Raw genomic sequence first — 19,939 nt, 5'->3', positions numbered from 1 at the left:
GCAGGGGGGCAGGGGTGGCAAGGGTAAGGTGGGGGAGGGAGGGGGTTTATTAGGTATTTAGGGGGTGAGGGGGGCTCTGGCTGGGTGGCTCGTACAGGTCGTGTTGGCCCGCCCTCTTTGGGGGTTCCGGTCCGGGGGGCGTCTGGTCCGGGGGCGGGGCTGGGGATCGGGCACAAGCAGTCGTATAGTCGATTTTGGGTGACCCCCCCCTCTGGTCAGTGTTGGATGCGAGTGTTATGTGGGAATGTGTGTACAGCGTTTTTTTTTTGTTTGTTTTTTTTTTAAATCTGTGTGTGGTGAGTGGGGCACAAGGGAGGGATGGTGTGAATGAGTTTTCTTTTTTTTTTTTCTTTTTTTTTTTTCCAGGTATGGGTGTGGTCCGCTCCCTCTCCCAAGAACATCTCAACTCTCCGCTAGGTGCGGAGCCCATCCCCCCACGTCCTGCCCTCCTCCGCTTCGTTGGCAGGCGCCTTGGCCCTCTGGCGCATTGGTTGGCTTCGGGTTTGGGGCGGGTTCCCGGGCATGCGCCGGCCCACACCCGGCGGCCTCTTCGCGGGGCCTGGCCCCCCGGGGGGCAGCCTGGGCCCCCGTCGCGGGGGCGGGGCGCCCCAGGGGCCTCTGGCCCCCAGGTCCCATGGTCGGGACCACTTCAGCGGGGCTAGCTGCCGGCGGAGCCCACGGGCTCGTCCCCGCGGCTCTTGAGGGCGTCGGCATTGCGGTGGCTGGGGGATTTCCTCGGGGTCGTCTCTGCTCCTTCCTTGGGGGGGGGGGGGGGTTGCAGATATCCTGTGTTGGACCCTCCTGGGCGACCTGCTTTAGGGACCCCTTTGGGAGTCCCTAAAGACTCCTGCCTCTGTGCTCGGGGAAGGCGGGCCTTTGGTTCTACACAACCACTATCAAGCTATTTCCTTCTGGATAATTTTCACCTAAACTAGTGCACTCTCACATCTTCCACAGGTGCTGGGTCCCAGGTATTAAGTGTTCACTTATATACAGTACTCTTATAATTTATGTATTTATTTATGTTCTTTCACTTTCTTTTTTCAAGCATCACATTACACATGTCAGCTTACATAATATATGATTTAGCAATGGCATCTAGGTGTTATTCGATTGTATCTGTTGCTTTATGTCTGTTGGTTGTGCTGTTCTTTTTGCATCTCTCTTTCCAGGTGATGGAGCAGACGGAGAAGGTTTTATCATTCTCTCCCTTTTATCTCTTCTTTCTTTCACCTCTACTCTTCTTTCACTTCTTGTTCTTCCTTTACTCTCCCATTGTAATGTCCATATAATTTGAAATTCTCCTTGCATGAATCACAATAAAGCTATTTACAAGCATAAATCAAGTGGAGCACTATGGCGAAGCTGTTCGCTCCACTTGTAAAAGCAAAATCTGTCGAGCTCTATCTGGCATTGAGACATCAATTCCTATTGCCACATTGCTAGACAGGACACTGAGGGGGAAAAAAAAAATTGTTTTGTAAAGCGACTTTGTGTGTCCAAAGAGAACAATATAAGTTTGATGCATTATTATTATTAATGTTGCACCGATGCCATTTTTTTGCTCCGATACCTGATACCTGGCCACTTTTCAGTATTGGAATGAAAACATCCTAGTGCCATAAACCCCATTTCCACTACCCTTGTTAAACCGATCCATGCTGAGCTCGGTCCGAGCTTGGATCAGTTAACCAAGTCTAGCTTGGTTCTGACGACCGTTTACACATCACGCTATCTCGGTTCCTTGGTTTCCTCACCTCCTAGTGGCGATCTGTGGTACTGCTGCTCTCTCGGTTTGAAGGAGGGAATCAAGCTAATAAAAATGGCGGCGCCCGTAACATTCAGGCAGTTATGCTTGGTGAAACGACATTGTTAGCGGAGAGTCAGGCGAAGACAGCAACTTTTGGTGAATTTACTTGACGGAGTCGGCTTTTGGGAAGTGGATAAGACAAACGAACGTCTAATAAGGATTTACAGACGCAGGAAACAACGACAGACGCTGAGGTTCATCACGCTGCTAAGCAGAATCATCACTGGAAACCGTGTCACAGTAGGGAAGCTAGTATTTTTATGAATGTTTGAAATGTCAGCTGACCGCACGGAGATGACGCGGTCTGCTCATGCGCTCTTTGTTATGAGAGAACCGGGCCAGAGAAAAACCAGGCCGAGCCCACACATGGAACCGGTCTGCATTCAGCGCGGTCCGGTTGTGTCTAGCTCGGTTCAGTTCAGTTTGTGTTCCATTTACACTCGATAGTTATCTCGGTAACTGAGCTCTGACTGGTCTCGGCACGGTTAAAAAGGGGTAGTGTAAACGGGGTAAATGACTCGATGGCATCTTCTGGGATATATAATATGTTAAACTCTGGCCTATAATGGCTAAATCACTTGTCATGACGCTCTGATTTTTACACAATGTATAAACTAATATACATTGTATTAATAACATGTTAATAACGTGCTAAAACTGACAGCCCTAATTCTGACAAATTTTGTTGGGATGGGCATCCTGAATATATTTCATTCTTCAAAGTGTTCACAAAATAAAAACTTTGAGAATCACTGCTATACAGTGAATCTCTGCCTGGTTTCTATTCATAGGGAATAACAGTCAGACAAAAGTTAACAAATCTATCACTGAACTAACATTTCCATCATGAAATCTGGTTTCACCAGGATGGAGAACTTTGTACCTGAGAGTTTCCAGTCTGCAGTTTGGACTCTCCAGTCCAGCAGAGAGAAGCTTCACTCCTGAATCCTGCAGGTTGTTGTTACTCAGGTCCAGTTCTCTGAGACTGGAGGACTGGGAGCTGAGAACTGAGGACAGAGCTTCACAGCTTCTCTCTGAGAGGTTACAGCCACTCAGTCTGAGGAGACAGGGAGAAAAATCTGCTATTAAACAATTCATCAGAAATATTGTTGATTTCTTTACAGTCACCAATGTTCTCCTTGGAAAGATTGATGGATCTGTCTGATTTTACATGTCTTTATGTTGCCTTTTGTTGTGAACTGGTTCATTATAAATAAACTGAAGCAACATGAATCAATATTTACCTCATTATCAGATTTCTCACTATCAGAAATAAAAGCAGCAACAATCTGTGTCCTTACAGAGCTTTGTTGGAGGCTTTAACCACTGGCAGCAGCCTCAGGAGAACCTCCTCTGAAGCAGAGTATTTCTTCAGGTCAAACACATCCAGATCTTCTGCTGATGTCATTAAGATGAAGATCAGAGCTGACCACTGAGCAGGAGACAGTTTATCTGTGGAGAGACTTCCTGAACTCAGAGACTGTTGGATCTCCTCCACTAGAGAACGATCCTTCAGTTCATTCAGACAGTGGAACAGATTGATGCTTTTCTCTGCAGACACATTCTCACTGATCTTCTTCTTGATGTACTGAACTGTTTTCTGATTGGTCTGTGAGCTACTTCCTGCCTGTGTCAGCAGACCTTGTAGGAGTCTCTGATTGGTCTGCAGTGAAAGTCCCAGGAGGAACCTGAGGAACAAGTCCAGGTGTCCATTTGGACTCTGTAAGGCCTGATCAACAGCTGTCTGGTGAAGAAACTTTAGTTTAGGTTTCTTAGAAAATAAAGACTTCTTAGATGTTTGTGTTTCTTCCATCAGGTTGACACCAAAGGTGATGAAGGTCCAATGAACATGAAGAGCAGCCAGAAACTCCTGAAGACTCAGATGGACGAAGCAGAACACCTTGTCCTGGTACAGCCCTCCTCTCTCCTCTCTAAAGATCTGTGTGAACACTCCTGAGTACACTGAGGCTGCTCTGATATCGATGCCACACTCTGTCAGGTCTGATTCATAGAAGATCAGGTTTCCTTTCTGCAGCTGATCAAAAGCCAGTTTTCCCAGAGACTCGATCATCTTCCTGCTCTCTGGACTCCAGTGTGGATCTGTTTCAGCTCCTCCATCATACTTGACCTTCTTCACTTTGGTCTGAACCACCAGGAAGTGGATGTACATCTCAGTCAGGGTGCTGGGCAGCTTTCCTCTCTCTCTGGTCTCCAACACGTCCCCCAGAACCGTAGCAGTGATCCAGCAGAAGACTGGGATGTGGCACATGATGTGGAGGCTTCTTGATGTCTTCATGTGGGAGATGATCCTCCTGGCCTGCTCCTCATCTCTGAATCTCTTCCTGAAGTACTCCTCCTTCTGTGGGTCAGTGAACCCTCTGACCTCTGTCACCATGCCAACACACTCAGGAGGGATCTGATTGGCTGCTGCAGGTCGTGTGGTTATCCAGAGGCGAGCAGAGGGAAGCAGTTTCCCCCTGATGAGGTTTGTCAGCAGAACATCCACTGAGGTGGACTCTGTAGCATCAGTCAGGATCTCCTGGTTCTGGAAGTCCAGAGGAAGTCGACTCTCATCCAGACCATCAAAGATGAACAGAACCTGGAAGTGTTCAAAGCTGCAGATTCCTTTGGTTTCAGTAAAGAAGTGATGAACAAGGTCCACCAAGCTGAACTTTTTCTCTTTCAGCAGATTCAGCTCTCTGAAGGTGAATGGAAATATGAAGTGGATGTTCTGGTGGGCTTTGTCTTCAGCCCAGTCCAGAGTGAACTTCTGGGTTAAGACTGTTTTCCCAATGCCAGCCACTCCCTTTGTCATCACTGTTCTGATTGGTTGATCTCTTCCAGGTGGGACTTTAAAGATGTCTTCTTGTCTGATGGTTGTTTCTGGTCTGTGTGGTTTCCTGGATGCTGTTTCAATCTGTCTGACCTCATGTTCCTCATTGACCTCTCCAGTCCCTCCCTCTGTGATGTAGAGCTCTGTGTAGATCTGGTTCAGAAGGGTTGGACTTCCTGCTTTAGCGATCCCCTCAAACACACACTGGAACTTCTCCTTCAGACCAGATTTAAGTTGATGTTGAACTGGAGCAAGATGTTCTAAATGAACAGAAAAAGTTGAAATCAGGAAGGAAACCAAATGATCTTCTGAAGATGATGTGAATAAATGTGATTCCATCTCTTCAGACATTAGTAAATGTGTGATTTATCCATCAGGTTAAATCTTTGTAGAAATCCTCTTACTGCTCTGCAGACGGTCAGCCAGCTCCTCCTGCTTCATCCTCCTCAGGAAGTTCAGAGTGATCTTCATCAGTGCCTCTCTGCTGCTCCTCCTCTGCTCTTCATCCTCACCTTCCAACACCTCCTCATCATCTCTCTGACTCTCTGAGCATTCTGGGTCATCTGGACTCAGAACCTTCTGGATCTTCTTCAGCTCCTTCTTCACAAAAGTGACAATGTTGTCCTCCAGCAGCTGGAACAGAATAATATATGAAGGACACATCAGACTGAGATCATGGATCCAAACATCAGAACCATGTTGGACAGACTGACGGTCCACTGGTCCACAAAGTCTAGCATGGAGACGACTGAACAGAACTGATGGAAAAGTAGTAGTTGTACATTGTTGAGGAAAATAAATATCTTAGTTGGGGTTGCTGAGGAATGCAGAGGTGTTGACTGTCTCTCCCTGTTGATGGGTAGAATAACACATGAAGTTTTATTGCAGGGGGGGTAGGCCACAAAAGAAGAGTTTCTTTGTTCAAACAGATCACCCCTCCTCCTGAAGACATGGGAGGGGAGTCAGCCTTTTAAAATTGTGTTCATGGTAGTGAAAAATCAGACAGAATCCTACATCGCCATGAGATCAGCTTGTAATGAATACTACAGAATAGTAATGTAAACTCTGTCTCCATTCAGAATTCCTAATGTATTAAATATGCATATTACAATGTTTAACCTCTGATCAATGCTTTTCTCATTTATTGTCAAATCTTAAACCGGGGTAAAAATTGGCCTTCAGAGCGAAGCAGGATTAGGCCAGTACTGCTAATTAACAAAATGTACAGACCATAAATATGGAGTCCAGCTGGGTTTGATGCTGCCGGGCAGACGGACCTCTGGGAACCTCTGAGTTCTGCTGGTCCACTCTGTGGAGGAACCAGAACAATTAGGAAGGAAGGAAATATTCATCCAGCAGTTTTCACAGATGAAATCACCAAGAGCTTCACAATAATAAGTCCTTAAACAGAAAAACTGAGCATCAAATGAACACGATACAAAGAAGTTAAAAAGAGGAAGATGAGATAAAAGGATGAAGACCAGAACCACCCAGTAGACATTTTAAAAAGTGGGTCTTGAACTGGGACTTCAAACTGTCCACACTGTCAGCAGATCTGATGCTGGTGGGGACAGTGACCCAGAGCTTGGAGACAGTGGAGGTGAAGGTTCTGTCCACACAGGTCTTCAGGACAGTGTGTGGGACATCCAGCAGGTTCTGATGACTAGATCTGAGGTGGTGTGGACCTGGAGGAGGTCTGAGATATGTGGCTGTGTGTCCATGTAAGGTTCTGTCCTGGATGTGATGGTGAGTATTTTAAAATGGATCCTGTAGGTCCCTGGAAGCCAGTGAGCTCACATTATATCTGTCCACACAGAGACAATCAGAAGGTAAAGGTCCATGAAGGACATCTTGATGTGAGCAGAGAACCAGAGGATCCAGGTAGTTGGAGATGTTTAATGTTCCTGCTGATCCACTAAGAACCAGCAGAACCTCTGATGGTCCACTTCAGCTCAGCTTGGTTCCACCAACCACATGATGAAGCTTTCCTTCCCTGCTGAACTGCTCTCACAACGCACACAGGAACCAAGTCTTGATGGGTCAGACTGGCTCTACCAGCTATTTCCCAGCGGGTCGTGGAAATGTGATCGACTGTTAGTCTGACATGGAGCCAGGAAGCAGCAGAACCTCCTGATCAGCATCAACACTCCAGACATGAAGACATGAAGGTGTTTTCATCAGAACAGGGCAGCTGATTTCTGGAGATAACGGATCAAACCTCTGTCTGCAGATAGAACTGGAACATCTGAGAGCTCACTAGGAGGAACTGGGTTTCAGTTCTTGGCTCTTAAAGAAATGTAATGGGTCATTTCCAGAACCTAAGACCCCGACTGAGGAGACCGGTCCATACTAGGGTGGTGATTGGCTAAAATATCACAACATGATTCCATGCAGTGAAATCAGGATTTTATTAGTTTCCCAAAATAACAATAAAGCTGTTGAAGAAAAATCTAGAGAAGCATTTAGACCAGAGCATTTCTGACCCATTTTAATGAGTTGCTGCAGTTCTGCTAACTTGTCTGAAGCTCAACTGAAATGTAATAAATCCATTGAGATATTTAAGAGCTGAAGAACAGCTGCAGCTCTAAACTCCTGTGAGGGAACAACACCAAGTCTCTGGTTCTGATCCCAGTGATTGTTCCAGCTCCAGCTGAGAAGAACTGAAACTCTTCAGTCACTAAAACTGAGGAAGACTTTCAGATACGATGACAAAACGGTTCAGGAACAAAGAAAGAAAGTCCAGTTGGTTCCATGTTGGATTTGATTCAATCGCTATGAATATGGGAGAGGGACTAAAGAGTCCAGTTAGCTCATTAACATGGAACAGAACCAATCAGAGTGAGCTCCAGTCCAAACTAAATCTTTGACTTTAAGCAGAGAAAAGTGTTTAATGATGGCGACTAATCAATGAGGCCCAAAAGCAAACAGATCAGAGCTGTTAAACATGATGTAGCAGCATCCAGGACGCCTCCAACAACATCCATTCTTTCCACTTTCACTGCTGTGGTTCTGGAGAACATCCAACACACACCGCTTCACATATGAACATAGAAATGTGGGAAAAAGAGCTGAGCTCACGTTAAACACATGTTGGAATAAAAACATTTCAGACTGACTCAGTTTCCACAGTTACAGCAGTTAGATACAGCTCACCTCTCTGAGGATGGAGGTCCAGGAGATTTGAAGTTAAGAGGAAGACCCTTTGAATCATTGCTCTTTAAGGACACACAGCTGGGTTCTGGTTCTGGTTGATGTTTACGTGTCAGTGTCTTAGGAATCCTGTGAAAAGAAAACTCATTTTAGGGCATTTGAAGAATTTAGTTTAAATATTTTTAATACAGCTGATTGTAAAATAAAGAGCTGCAAGACATAATAGAACCAGACAGATCATAAACTTCATGTTCTAAATGGTTCCCATCAGAACCGGTCCAATCCTTCATCATGTTCCTGATCATTGATCCTCCTGAATAATGTCCAGCCTTGTTTCTAGACCAGAAAGAGCTGTTTCTGAGACAAACATGTTGGTTAGAAATGACTGAGAGGACAGTTTGGTGATATTAGTGTTGAGCTCTGACATGGAGGAGAATCCTGAGTCCTTTTCACTCGGACCATCAAGGAGGTTCTGATGGAGCTTCATTAAGTCTTGGTGTTGTGTTTGTAACGTACTGAGGTGGAACCAAAGCTGATCCACTGCTGAGTCCAGAATAGAGGTTGTTCTAGACGCCTGATCAATAATGAAGTGAAGCAGCTGGATGCCCACTAGTCAGAACTGACAGTTTTCTCCATTTTAACCAGAATCACTGATTAAAATCATGATGTGATGAGTTGTCAGCTTCATATATTCACACAACAGAAATTCATCTGAATTTGAATTAAAAACTGCTGATCTGGGTTGTATTTAGACAGAAACTAAATGTAAAGATTCTTCCATAAATGTCTGATCAGCCGTCCTTCTTTCTAGGATGAATAATGTTCAATTCAATTCAATTCAATTTTATTTATATAGCGCCAAATCATGAAACATGTCATCTCAAGGCACTTTACAAAGTCAAGTTCAATCATATTATACAGATTGGGTCAGATTATACAGATTGGTCAAAAATGTCCTATATAAGGAAACCAGTTGATTGCATCAAAGTCCCGACAAGCAGCATTCACTCCTGGGGAACCGTAGAGCCACAGGAAGAGTCATCTGCATTGTACATGGCTTTGCTGCAATCCCTCATACTGAGCAAGCATGAAGCGACAGTGGGAAGAAAAAACACCCATTAACGGGAAAAAAAACCTCCGGCAGAACCGGGCTCAGTATGAACGGTCATCTGCCTCGACCGACTGGGGTTACAGAAGACAGAGCAGAGACACAACAAGAGAGACAAAAAAGCACAGAAGCACACATTGATCTAGTAATCTGTTCTACATTAGATGGTAGTAGCGGGTGATCCGTCTTCTCTGGATGATGTCATAGTTAACAGAACGCCAGACCAGGTGTACCTACTATGAAGATAAAAGAGAGAGAACAGAAAGTTAAAGCAGAAATGACAACACATAATGCATAATTGAAGAACAGTAGAACTCAATATAGTGAGAAAATTAGATCCTGATATACTCCAGTAACCTAAGCCTATAGCAGTAAAACTATAAAGGTAGCTGAGAGTAACATGAGTCACTAGTTATAATTTTTGTCAAAAAGAAAAGTTTTAAGATTAGTCTTAAAAGTAGATAGGGTGTCTGCCTCACGGACCAAAACTGGGAGTTGGTTCCACAGGAGAGGAGCCTGATAGCTAAAGGATCTGCCTCCCATTCTACTTTTAGAGACTCTAGGAACCACCAGCAGACCTGCAGTCTGAGAGCGAAGTGCTCTGTTAGGAACATACGGGGTAATCAGAGCTCTGATATATGATGGAGCTTGATTATTAAGGGCTTTATACGTTAGAAGAAGAATTTTAAATTCTATTCTTGATTTAACAGGAAGCCAATGAAGGGAAGCTAAAATTGGAGAAATATGATCCCTCTTGTTGATTTTCATCAGAACTCTTGCTGCAGCATTTTGGATCAGCTGAAGGCTTTGAACTGCATTTTGTGGAATTCCTGATAGTAAAGAATTACAATAGTCCAGCCTTGAAGTAACAAATGCATGGACCAGTTTTTCAGCATCACTCCTGGACAGAATGTTTCTAATTTTGGCGATATTCCGGAGGTGAAAAAAGGAAACTCTGGAAACCTGTTTAATATGGGATTTAAATGACATGTCTTGGTCAAAAATAACACCAAGATTTTTTACTTTATTACCAGAGGCCAGGTTAATGCCACCCAGATTAAGTGATTGGTTAAGAAGTTTATTTTTTGAGGACTCTGGCCCAAAGATTAAAACTTCGGTCTTGTCAGAATTTAGATGCAGGAAATTTAAAGTCATCCAGCTTTTGATGTCATCAAGACATGACTGCAGTCGAAGTAATTGATTGGATTCATCAGGATTTATGGATAAATATAGCTGAGTATCATCAGCATAACAGTGGAAATTAATCCCATGCTGTCTGATAATTTTGCCTATCGGAAGCATATATATAGTAAAGAGAATTGGTCCAAGGACTGAACCCTGTGGTACTCCACAGGTGACCCTAGAGTTTGAGGAAGATTTATTATTAACATGAACAAATTGGAATCTGTCTGACAGATAAGATTTAAACCAGCCTAATGCTTTCCCCTTAATCCCTACAGTATGTTCAAGTCTTTGTAGGAGAATATTGTGATCAACTGTATCAAACGCAGCACTGAGATCTAACAGGACAAGTATAGACACAAGTCCATTATCTGAGGCCATGAGAATATCATTAGTGACCTTCACCAGAGCTGTTTCAGTGCTATGATGAGCTCTGAAGCCTGACTGAAACTCCTCAAGTAGGTCATTACTTTGTAAATGTTCACAAAGTTGATTAGCAACTACTTTCTCAAGAATTTTAGATAAGAAAAGAAGATTAGATATAGGTCTGTAATTTACTAACTCATCTTGATCAAGAGAAGGTTTCTTAAGTAAAGGTTTAATAACAGCTACTTTAAAAACCTGTGGTACATATCCATTTACTAAGGATAGATTAATCATGTCTAAAATAGTGCCACTGATCAAAGGGAATATGTCCTTAAACAACTTGGTTGGGATTGGGTCTAACATACAGGTAGAAGGTTTAGATGAAGCTAAAATTTTAGATAGCTCAGAAAGCTCTACTGCTTCTAAACAGTTCAAACACTGCGCAGATTCTAAAGATTCCTCCAATGCTGCCTCACTTACTGAGGACGAGGTAATCATGTTTGGGAGGATGCCAATTATTTTATTTTTAATGGCATCAATTTTATTTATGAAGAATCCCATAAAATCATTACTACTGAGAGCTAAGGGAATGGATTTATCAACGGAGCTGTGGCTCTGGGTAAGTTTGGCAACTGTACTAAAGAGAAATCTAGGATTATTTTTATTCTCTTCAATTAATGATGAAAAATATGCTGCTCTAACTCTGCGGAGGGTCTTGTTATACAACAATAGTCTGTCCCTCCAGATTAAGTAGGATTCCTCTTGGTGTGTAGAGCGCCATTTTCTCTCCAATTTCCTAACATTGTGCTTCAAGGAACGCAGCTCTGAATTAAACCAAGGAGCCAGCTTCCTGTGAATAATCACCTTCTTTTTCAAGGGAGCTACATTGTCTAATGCAGAACGCAATGAGGAAGTCACATTGTTAGCAAAGGTATCGATTTGTGAATGGGAAGAAACAACATTGCTGCCATCTACAGGGCATTTCTGCAATACCGAGGACATCAAGAAGGGGACAGACTCTTTAAGTTTTGATACAGCATTATCCGATAAAAATCTACTATAATGGAACCCTCTTTTGGGGGTGGAGAATTCAGTTAGATTAAACTCAAATGTTATTAAAAAATGATCAGACAGGACAGGGTTGTGAGGAAATACTGTTAATTCTTGACAATCAATGCCATATGTCAGCACAAGGTCTAAAGTATGGAGCCGAGAGTGCGTCGGTTCATGCACATTTTGAGCAAAACCAATTGAATCTAGGATAGTTTTAAAGGCTACACTAAGGTTATCACATTCTGTGTCAACATGGATGTTAAAATCACCCACTATAATAGCCTTATCAGTATTTAACACCAAATCAGATAAGAAATCTGACAACTCATCCAAAAACTGAGTGTAAGGGCCTGGTGGACGATACAAAACAACAAACAGAAGAGGTTTTATTGCTTTGCAGTTTGGATGAGGGAAACTGAGGGTTAAATGTTCAAAAGAACTGTAATTATTAGTTGGCCTGGGACTAATTAATAAATCAGACTGAAAGATAGTTGCCACTCCTCCTCCTCTTCCCACAGATCTGGGAATGTGGAAATTTGAATAACTGGAGGGGGTTGACTCATTTATACTAACGTAGTCCTCTTGTAGCCAGGTTTCTGTGAGACAAAACAAATCAATCTGATTATCAGAAATCAATTCATTAACTAACAAAGTCTTTGGAGGGAGAGACCTTATATTTAATAGACCACATTTAATTATTTTATTTTTAGGTTCAAGGTGAACCATATTGATTTTTATTAGGTTTTTAAGATTTGTTGAACACATGTTGGTCATCAAGGTCCAGGAAATGTTCTGGAAGTTGGTGAGTTTTTCCAGATGTGTCCTGCTGGAACCCAGAGCTCTAAGCAACAGGCTGGTGTCACTCAGCTGGTTGTGCAACAGTGACTTGCTGTTTGTCAGAACCCACTGGTACCATGCTGAGCTGCTCTGTTCAGTCTGGATGAAGCAGCAAAGAGGAACAGCAGCAGCTTCAGGACCACTTGGTCTCTTCTGGCCTGATATAGTGAGAACGCTGTGTGAAAAGGGCTCTGGACACTTAGAGATGCTGATCTCACCTCTGAGCGTGGCTCTGGCTCTCAGCTTCCCCACACAGAGTGGTTTTAGAGGGAGGGACTCCCTCCTCTCTGTCCTCACACTGATCCATGCTGCTGAATTCACATCCACATCAGCTCACACACACTTTCTACCTTCACCTGCAGAGGAAACACAAATCATTCATCTGCACATCAACTCTGATCATCCTTTACATCATTAGTGCTGGAAAAAGATCAGCTGCTCCTCCTCTGATTGGCTCTTCTTCTCTGCTTCATATCAGTGTCAGTTGAATGCAGTCAGACAGCAGTGAGAGGCAGAGGAAGCTGCCATCAGCTGCTGTACTTCTACAATCAGTCCACTAGATGGAGCCATGGAGCAACATTTCATCCACTGACACTGATTCACTCTGACTGGAAGCTTCAGTCCATCACATTGACTCAGTTCAACACATGAAACCATTTCAGCTGATGGTTTATGCAGCAGAGGATCATCAGAGCTCAAAGCATCAGATTCTTTATTAATGGTTAGTTTTCAGAGGATTTTGGAGATAGAACTACAAACAGACATGGCTGTGCAAATTATCAGATATCCAAGTCATCTCAACAGCAAAAGTTTAAATCAGAAAAGCTTTGGACACCAAAGAGTCTTTATCAGTTCTGCAGCTGGAGCACAGCAGTTTAAAGGACATGGAGGTGCATCCTCCTAGGCATATTCTCGTTCAGATGCAAATCAGTGACTAGTTCGTTAGAAGTTGTTGCTTGGTGTTAGAGGAGGACTTGGTCACCTGAATGATGATAAATTGCTGATGTAATCTCTCTGGAACGTGTTGGAGGAACGAGCTGTAAACACTGGGGAGTCGGAAGCTCAATCCTCTCTTCTGTTTAGTGATGGCTTTTCTCTTTTCACCAAGATGAATTCTTTTCACTTCTCCTTCTCACCATCTGTCCTCCCTGTCCAACATCAGGACATCATTGTTGTCTAAAAACTGCTCTTTCTTGTTGAGGACTGGTGAATCTGGCCCTGAGCTGCTGACCCTCCTGTGCTGCTCCATGCGTTTGTGTAGCTGTTATTTAGTTTCTCTGATGTAGGAGTCTGAGCAGTCATCACTGCATTGGACCGCAGACACAACACCGCTCTACTGTCTGAACCAGAGAGCTGGGGGAGTTCCCTTCTCTCCACCTCCTCCATGGACATAGGCATGTTCTTTTGGTAAAAACTGTCTCTGTACCTGTAATATGTGGTTTAGAGACAGAGGTCCACCAAGTCACTGATCTGGTTTGGTGTTAAATGGTTTTGTCTTTTAGTGAATCATCATGTTCCATCATATCCTGACAGGTTCACTGCCTCTGATGGAGGAATGCAGGTGAAAAGAGAGGTGACATCAAAGGAAACAAGGTTTCCCCTGTTCCAGTCTCAGGTGTTGGACTTTAGGAATGAAGTCTGACTTAGAATGTTACTATAGGAGGATGGGCCTCCATGTTGATAAAAACAGCAGCGCACCAACTGCGGGTAGTTTAAATGTGAGCCAGCAGAATTTACAAAGACTCCTGGATAGATGAAGAAATGTTTTCAGAAAGAACTGAACCAAAGTCTGGTTTCCTCTGATTTAAACCTGTTTGCTGTTACAGACACATGTTAGATGTCAGCTGCTGGGAGGAGTTTATTAAAGAAGATTAAACTATTAGTTCTCATTTTATCACACTGGAAATGAGACTGAAACTAAATAAAGTGTAAAATCTGGGTGTAGAAAATGTTTGAGAACGATGTTGAAGGAATGCAGTGATTCCAGTTTGACTGGAAAAACTGAAGTAGGTGCAGAACCACAGATGACGTTTTAGAACCAGGGACTAAAATTGTTTTTGTTCTTTTTGCAAAACAAAACAATGAATATTACTTTTTATTCCAGCATTTAGATAATTCAGATTAAGACAAATTAAACACCATTTTTCATAGATAAGTCTTCAGACAGCAGAGAAGAAACTTTGTGCTGAAATCAGAAGTGAACATGTTCTCCAGACATCAGAGAGCAGAAACAAAGAGGAAAGTTCCTCAAGACAAAGTTCTGGTAGGAAACAAAGCAAACTTACAGTTTGTTCAGACGCTCCAAAGTGCTGAAGAACAAGATGTGAACCACTGAGACACAGGTGAGCTGCTACCTGGAAGGAGGCGGAGCTTCAGCTGTGATGGAGGTGGGACAGGTAGGTTAGTGGGAGGAGTTCAGATGTGACTGCCTTCTGGTTCTCAGACTCATCTCTGCTGTTCTGCTGAAGAACCTGGTGCTACCTAGAAAGCAGGTGATGTAAAAACTCAGTTTAACTGTCTGCTAACAGTGAATTCAGAGAAACTCTGGTTCTTTTCTCCAGAAAGAGGGACCAGTCTGACTCTGAGGAACAGACTGAGAAGACAAGCTGCTCCCTGCAGGATCTCCATGAGAAACTCTGACGTTCTTCTGCTCAGCCTAGAACATCAGTCTGAATGTGTTCCTCACTATTAAACCACATTCTTTGCTTCACTGTTGGACATTTTTCTGACCCACATGTGATGAGCTATTATCCCCACATGTAGTCACTGTACTGGAATAATGTTAACCTGAATTATTTTAATCTGTGTTATGATTCATAAACACATAATCATGAATAAGTTCCATGTTTCTGCCTTGTTCTTGTTCTCAGATGTACTGAAGGTTCCTCATCAGTGATGCAGAAAACTTCATGTCTACAGAGTGTTGATCAGTCAGAGAAATGATTGAAGTGAAACAGATCTTACCATCATGATGTGAGTTTGTGGAGTTAAAACCAGCGAGGCAGTTCTATTTCTCTGATCTCAGCAATAAAAACACTAATAATAGCAGAACTTTGTTTGCTATTGTTGACAGGCTGACCAACAGCTCACCAATCATCCCTCCTGATGGAGACCAGCACCATCTATCTCCACCTCTGAGAACCTGCTGATGTCTCCTGAGCCTCCACAATCATTACAGCATCTAAATGACTTTAACAAACTGAATTATGTCTTCTTGACAGAAACACATCAGAAGAGAAAATCCACAACTTGCTGCCTGGATTTGTTCCCTCTGAGTTTCTAAAAGCAGTTTTTAGCTGTGATGCCCCTGAAATATTACAGATAGTAAATACTTCCCTCCAGTTAGTTTGTTTTCTAAAGGCTGAAAACTGCAGAGATCAAACCTCTGTTAGAGAAACCAACTCTAGATCCATGGATAATAAGTCCCTACAGGATCAGAACTGATCCACTGGTTCTGGAAAAGATCATTGAAAATGGTTCTGATGAACAAATGTATGACTTTGTGATGAAATGAATCTCTTCAGTGATTTCTAGTCAGGCTTCAGACCACAGCACAGAGACTGCACTGCTAAACGTTTACAATGATGCTCATCTTGACTGGAATGGCTCCAGAACTCCTCTGTTGGTTCTACTGGATCTCAGTTCTGCTGAACACAGTTCATCACAACATGTTGATGATCCAACTAGAACACTGGCTGGATTATCTGGTTCTGGGCTAAACTGGTTCACACCATATTTGGCAGACATGGATAACTTTGTGTCATTTGGTAAATAAATATAAATCTGGGCCAACAAAAATTAAACGTGGGGTTCCTCAAGGATCCATTTTCAGCCCACTATTATTTCTCCTCCATCTGATGCCAACAGGTCAGATTCTAGAGTTCTCCAGCATCTCCTAACATCCATGCTGACTACATGTGACTTGTAATCTCCATGTTGCTGCTGAGCCTGGCTCACTGCACTCACTGAGTCAGTGTGTCCATAATATCAATGAGCGCATCAGTCACAATATGCTACAGCTTCATGCAGACAGAAAACATCATTTTTAGTCCAGAACTGGGAGGATCTAGATCAGTGGTCAGCTAGACTCTATGAAACATGAAGCTTTGACCACATTTCTGTTATTTTAGTCTCTCTGCACTGGCTGCCTGAACATTTTAGCATTCATTTTAAAATGCTTTTATCTGCTTCTAAAGCTCTAAATGGCCTTGCCACACATTAGCTGTCTGAACTAGTACATCCTGCACATCCTCTGTTCCCTCAGGTCACTGATCAGCTGATCCTGAGTCAGCCAAAGATGAAGCTTAAGCTCAGGGTGACTGAGCTTTAGCTGCAGCAGATCTAGAATTATGAAACAACCTTCCCTTGGACATCAGACAGTTCTCCTCCCTGTGTTTCACATTCATTTAGAAAACCATCTATTCTCACTGACCTCTGACACCATCAGAGACTTTAAATTGTTCTGATTATCATTAATAATATTATTATATTAATAATATTTTGATTCTCTTTCCTTTTACTTATTGTTTTACAGATTTTATGATTGTTATATCATTTTAGCACAGGCCTGTTTATTTATTTTATGTCTCAATGATTTTACTTTCTTTACTTTATTTAAAACTTCAAAACAATCACAGCTGCACATGTTAAAAGAAAAACAGTTAAAACAATAGAATCAACAACAAAAAAATTAAAAAACAAGAAGTCTCATGCTGAGTTTTAGGCCAAAGAATAAAAATGTGTTCAAGTTTTAAAGTTTAATGTCTTGTCATGTTATCATATGGCTGCTGTTTATTCATATAGAGTAATTTGGTTCTGTGGTGCTGAAAGTGCTCTATAAATAAAGCTGGGATGGTACTGGGTCTAAAAACTGGAGAACAGAACATAAAGCTGGCTGTAGTTTTAGTCTTGGATCTAAATGTTCCACATTACTTCTGACATGATGGAGCGAGTCTGTTGAAGCTAGATGCCTTTCTCAGGGTAGGGCTGCATGTGAACGCTGCTACTTTCTGCTACATCACGTTGGCTCCATGCACGGCTCTGCTCAAAGCAGCAAAACAGGAACTATTTCTCTGGAAGTTCATGTTTCTAGTTCTGTTCAGTGTAGTTCTAGAGCTCAGAAACACTTTCTACCTTCACCTGCAGAGGAAACACAAATCATTCATCTGCACATCAGCTCTGATCATCTGATGACGTCACAGCTCACCTGGTTTGTAGTTTTCCTTTCAGACTAAAACAGTCAGCAGAGCGTCTGCAGTGATATCAGAGGCAGGTTGATAAAGTCTTGATGAGAAAGGAGAGAAGTTGTGCTGAAAATGTTTCCTGATGGCGTCCTGAGGAGAAATGAGCCCAGAGAACAGAGCTGCTGGTTGCTTCCTGCTGCAGGAACTGCTCAGACTGGTCTGGCTGAGTGGGAGTCAGAGGAAAGTTCACCTGCTGACGTCTGAAGACATGAAGCCTTCTCATGACTCCCAGTGTGAACACAAACACTCTGCTGCTGTTTAAATGGCTTCATTGTTGTTCTGCTGATCCAGGTTCTGTTCAGCTCTGATGGAACCACAACCTGCTTTAACTGGGAACCAACTGGACTCTTCATTGCTGGAGATTTGTCTCCCTCTGGTGGTAAAAAGATAAACTGCATGATGTCTGATTATTAAACCCATTTGCTGCGTTTTTAAATGATCCAAACATGTCAGTGATGGTAAAAAGTGAGCAGAACCACAGTCAGTTCTAAGCTTTCATTTATCAGGACATGAATAAAAGATCATCTGTTCCTCAGCAGCTCTTAAAATGAGGGAAATACAACAGCAGCACAGATTCCATTGGGTCATTATCTAATCACAACGGGGAAACAGCCATTATGTTTTTGACTCAGACGATTCATCAGCCTACCTTCCCTAAGATCACCGCTGCATGACTGAAGAACTTCCCCTGGAGCCGCAGCACCAGAGCGCTCTGAGGTCTCGGTAGAGCCGCTTGATGTAGTCAGGATCCAGCAGAGTGAACGCTGGACTTGCTTTGGCTTGAACGGACATCAGCCTCCATGAATACCAGGTCATCCATGTTGCTGTTCATTAACACCGTGCTAACTTTTCCACTGTGGAGGCTCGCCTTGGTACATTCACATAGCAGAGCCGTCCGCACCAAGTGACGACCCGAGATGGTTTAAAATGTCCTGGTAAGTTCTAAGAGACCACTTCTTCATGTCATCCTCTCAGTCATGAATAGTTTAAGGCTGCGGCGCTGACCTGCCACTTCCATCGCTCTGCAATTATTGGAAATGTTGCTGCAACAGTTTATCATTTCAGTCAAGCTAATGTTATTTGGCCGAGGGAAGCGCTGAAACGAAAGTGGAGAACAAAAAAACAGAAGTTGGACCCAGAGTTACTTCCTTGTTCAAAAATAAGGTGGATAGAACAGAGAGAAATGTGAAAGGTAGTTTGTTGGCTTTGTTTCAGGTGGAGGCTGTGATCTCCAGGCTCCTCCCCGTCGTTCCTCCTGCTTCCTGCAGCAGGAAGACGCTGCAGAGTAGCAGCAGCTCCCTGACCGGCTGGGAAGCCAGTCTGGAAGACCTTCAGGTGGGAAGGAGTCGCCTTTAGCCGTGTAGCTGCTGACGTCTCAGTCATCCCTGATATCTAAAACATCCGTCCAGCAGGGTGAAGACCAAGACTCCAGTCTGATGGAGGACAGCATGGAGGAGACGGCTGACAAGGTGAAGAAGTCGTCATTAATAAGAGGCTTCACCAGGTCAGTGGTTTTAGCTGCTCCACATTTCTCCTGACATGAATCCACCTGCTGGGTTTCCTGCTGGAGGCGGCGCCACGTTTACCTTCATTCTGACGTCAGAACCGCAGCTTCGTCCCTCCTCCTCTTCATCAGCTGCTGCTGCAGATTTCTGCGGGAAACCAAGCAGCTTGTGGTCGGGTCTTCATGTCCAGGTCCCAGCCTCTGATATCGTATTTACTCAATAATAATAATGATGATTATTATAATAATAATGATAATTAGAACAAATCGTATTTAAACTCCATCCCAGTTTTCTCTGGCGATGGATTAAAGCTCCAAACGCAGCTTTGATGTTTGATTCTTGTCATGGTTTAGTTTTGATTCGGCTTTGGTTTACTATTATTCTCAGTTTTTCCACCTTGTTTGGGTTTTAATTTGTTAAATTTTAGTTTCCTCCTTCCCTTCCACTCAGCCTTCACTCCACTCTCCTTGCAGTCAGTCACACCTGTTAGTAATTATTCAGTCAGATGCATTTCACCTGTTAGTCTTTCTATTTAAGCCTCCCTCTGCCTCACTTTAGTGCTGGTCCATCATCATTCTACACCTCTCCATGCCAGTTCCCGTTTTGCCTTGGAAGCTTTGTTTTGCTCCTGTTGTAAAGGTTAGTCCTGCCAGTCACTCTAAAGACTATTTGTTCACTGTTTGCTCCTGGAGAGGTTCTGCTGTGTCCTGGTGTCTCCAGAGTTCTGCTAACCTGACTAGCCGCCCTGGAGAAGCTCAGCTCTGTGCCCTGGTGTCTCTCAAGTTCTGCTAACCTGACTAGCCGCCCTGGAGAAACTCAGCTCTGTGCCCTGGTGTCTCTCAAGTTCTGCTA

The 19,939-nt window shown here is 43.2% G+C and overlaps 1 protein-coding gene across 1 annotated transcript in view; it reads right to left on the bottom strand.

The window, feature by feature from the left end:
- LOC110367968 (NACHT, LRR and PYD domains-containing protein 12-like) overlaps positions 1-12,646 on the bottom strand; it is a 37,459-nt gene extending 24,813 nt beyond the window's left edge. The window contains exons 1-6 of the mRNA XM_036131394.1: positions 12,558-12,646; positions 7,797-7,922; positions 6,052-6,058; positions 5,874-5,945; positions 5,048-5,276; positions 3,112-4,903 (exon numbers count right to left, since the gene is read on the bottom strand). Coding sequence (XP_035987287.1) covers positions 3,112-4,903; positions 5,048-5,276; positions 5,874-5,945; positions 6,052-6,058; positions 7,797-7,922; positions 12,558-12,646 — 2,315 coding nt within the window. The remainder of the gene's footprint in view (positions 1-3,111; positions 4,904-5,047; positions 5,277-5,873; positions 5,946-6,051; positions 6,059-7,796; positions 7,923-12,557) is intronic.
- Positions 12,647-19,939: the final 7,293 nt, after the last annotated feature.

The sequence above is a fragment of the Fundulus heteroclitus genome, unplaced genomic scaffold (assembly GCF_011125445.2).
Source record: "Fundulus heteroclitus isolate FHET01 unplaced genomic scaffold, MU-UCD_Fhet_4.1 scaffold_43, whole genome shotgun sequence".
In the NCBI taxonomy this organism is placed as follows: domain Eukaryota; kingdom Metazoa; phylum Chordata; class Actinopteri; order Cyprinodontiformes; family Fundulidae; genus Fundulus; species Fundulus heteroclitus.
Note: the sequence above shows the minus strand (reverse complement) of the source record. Positions and strands in the feature narration are given on the sequence as shown.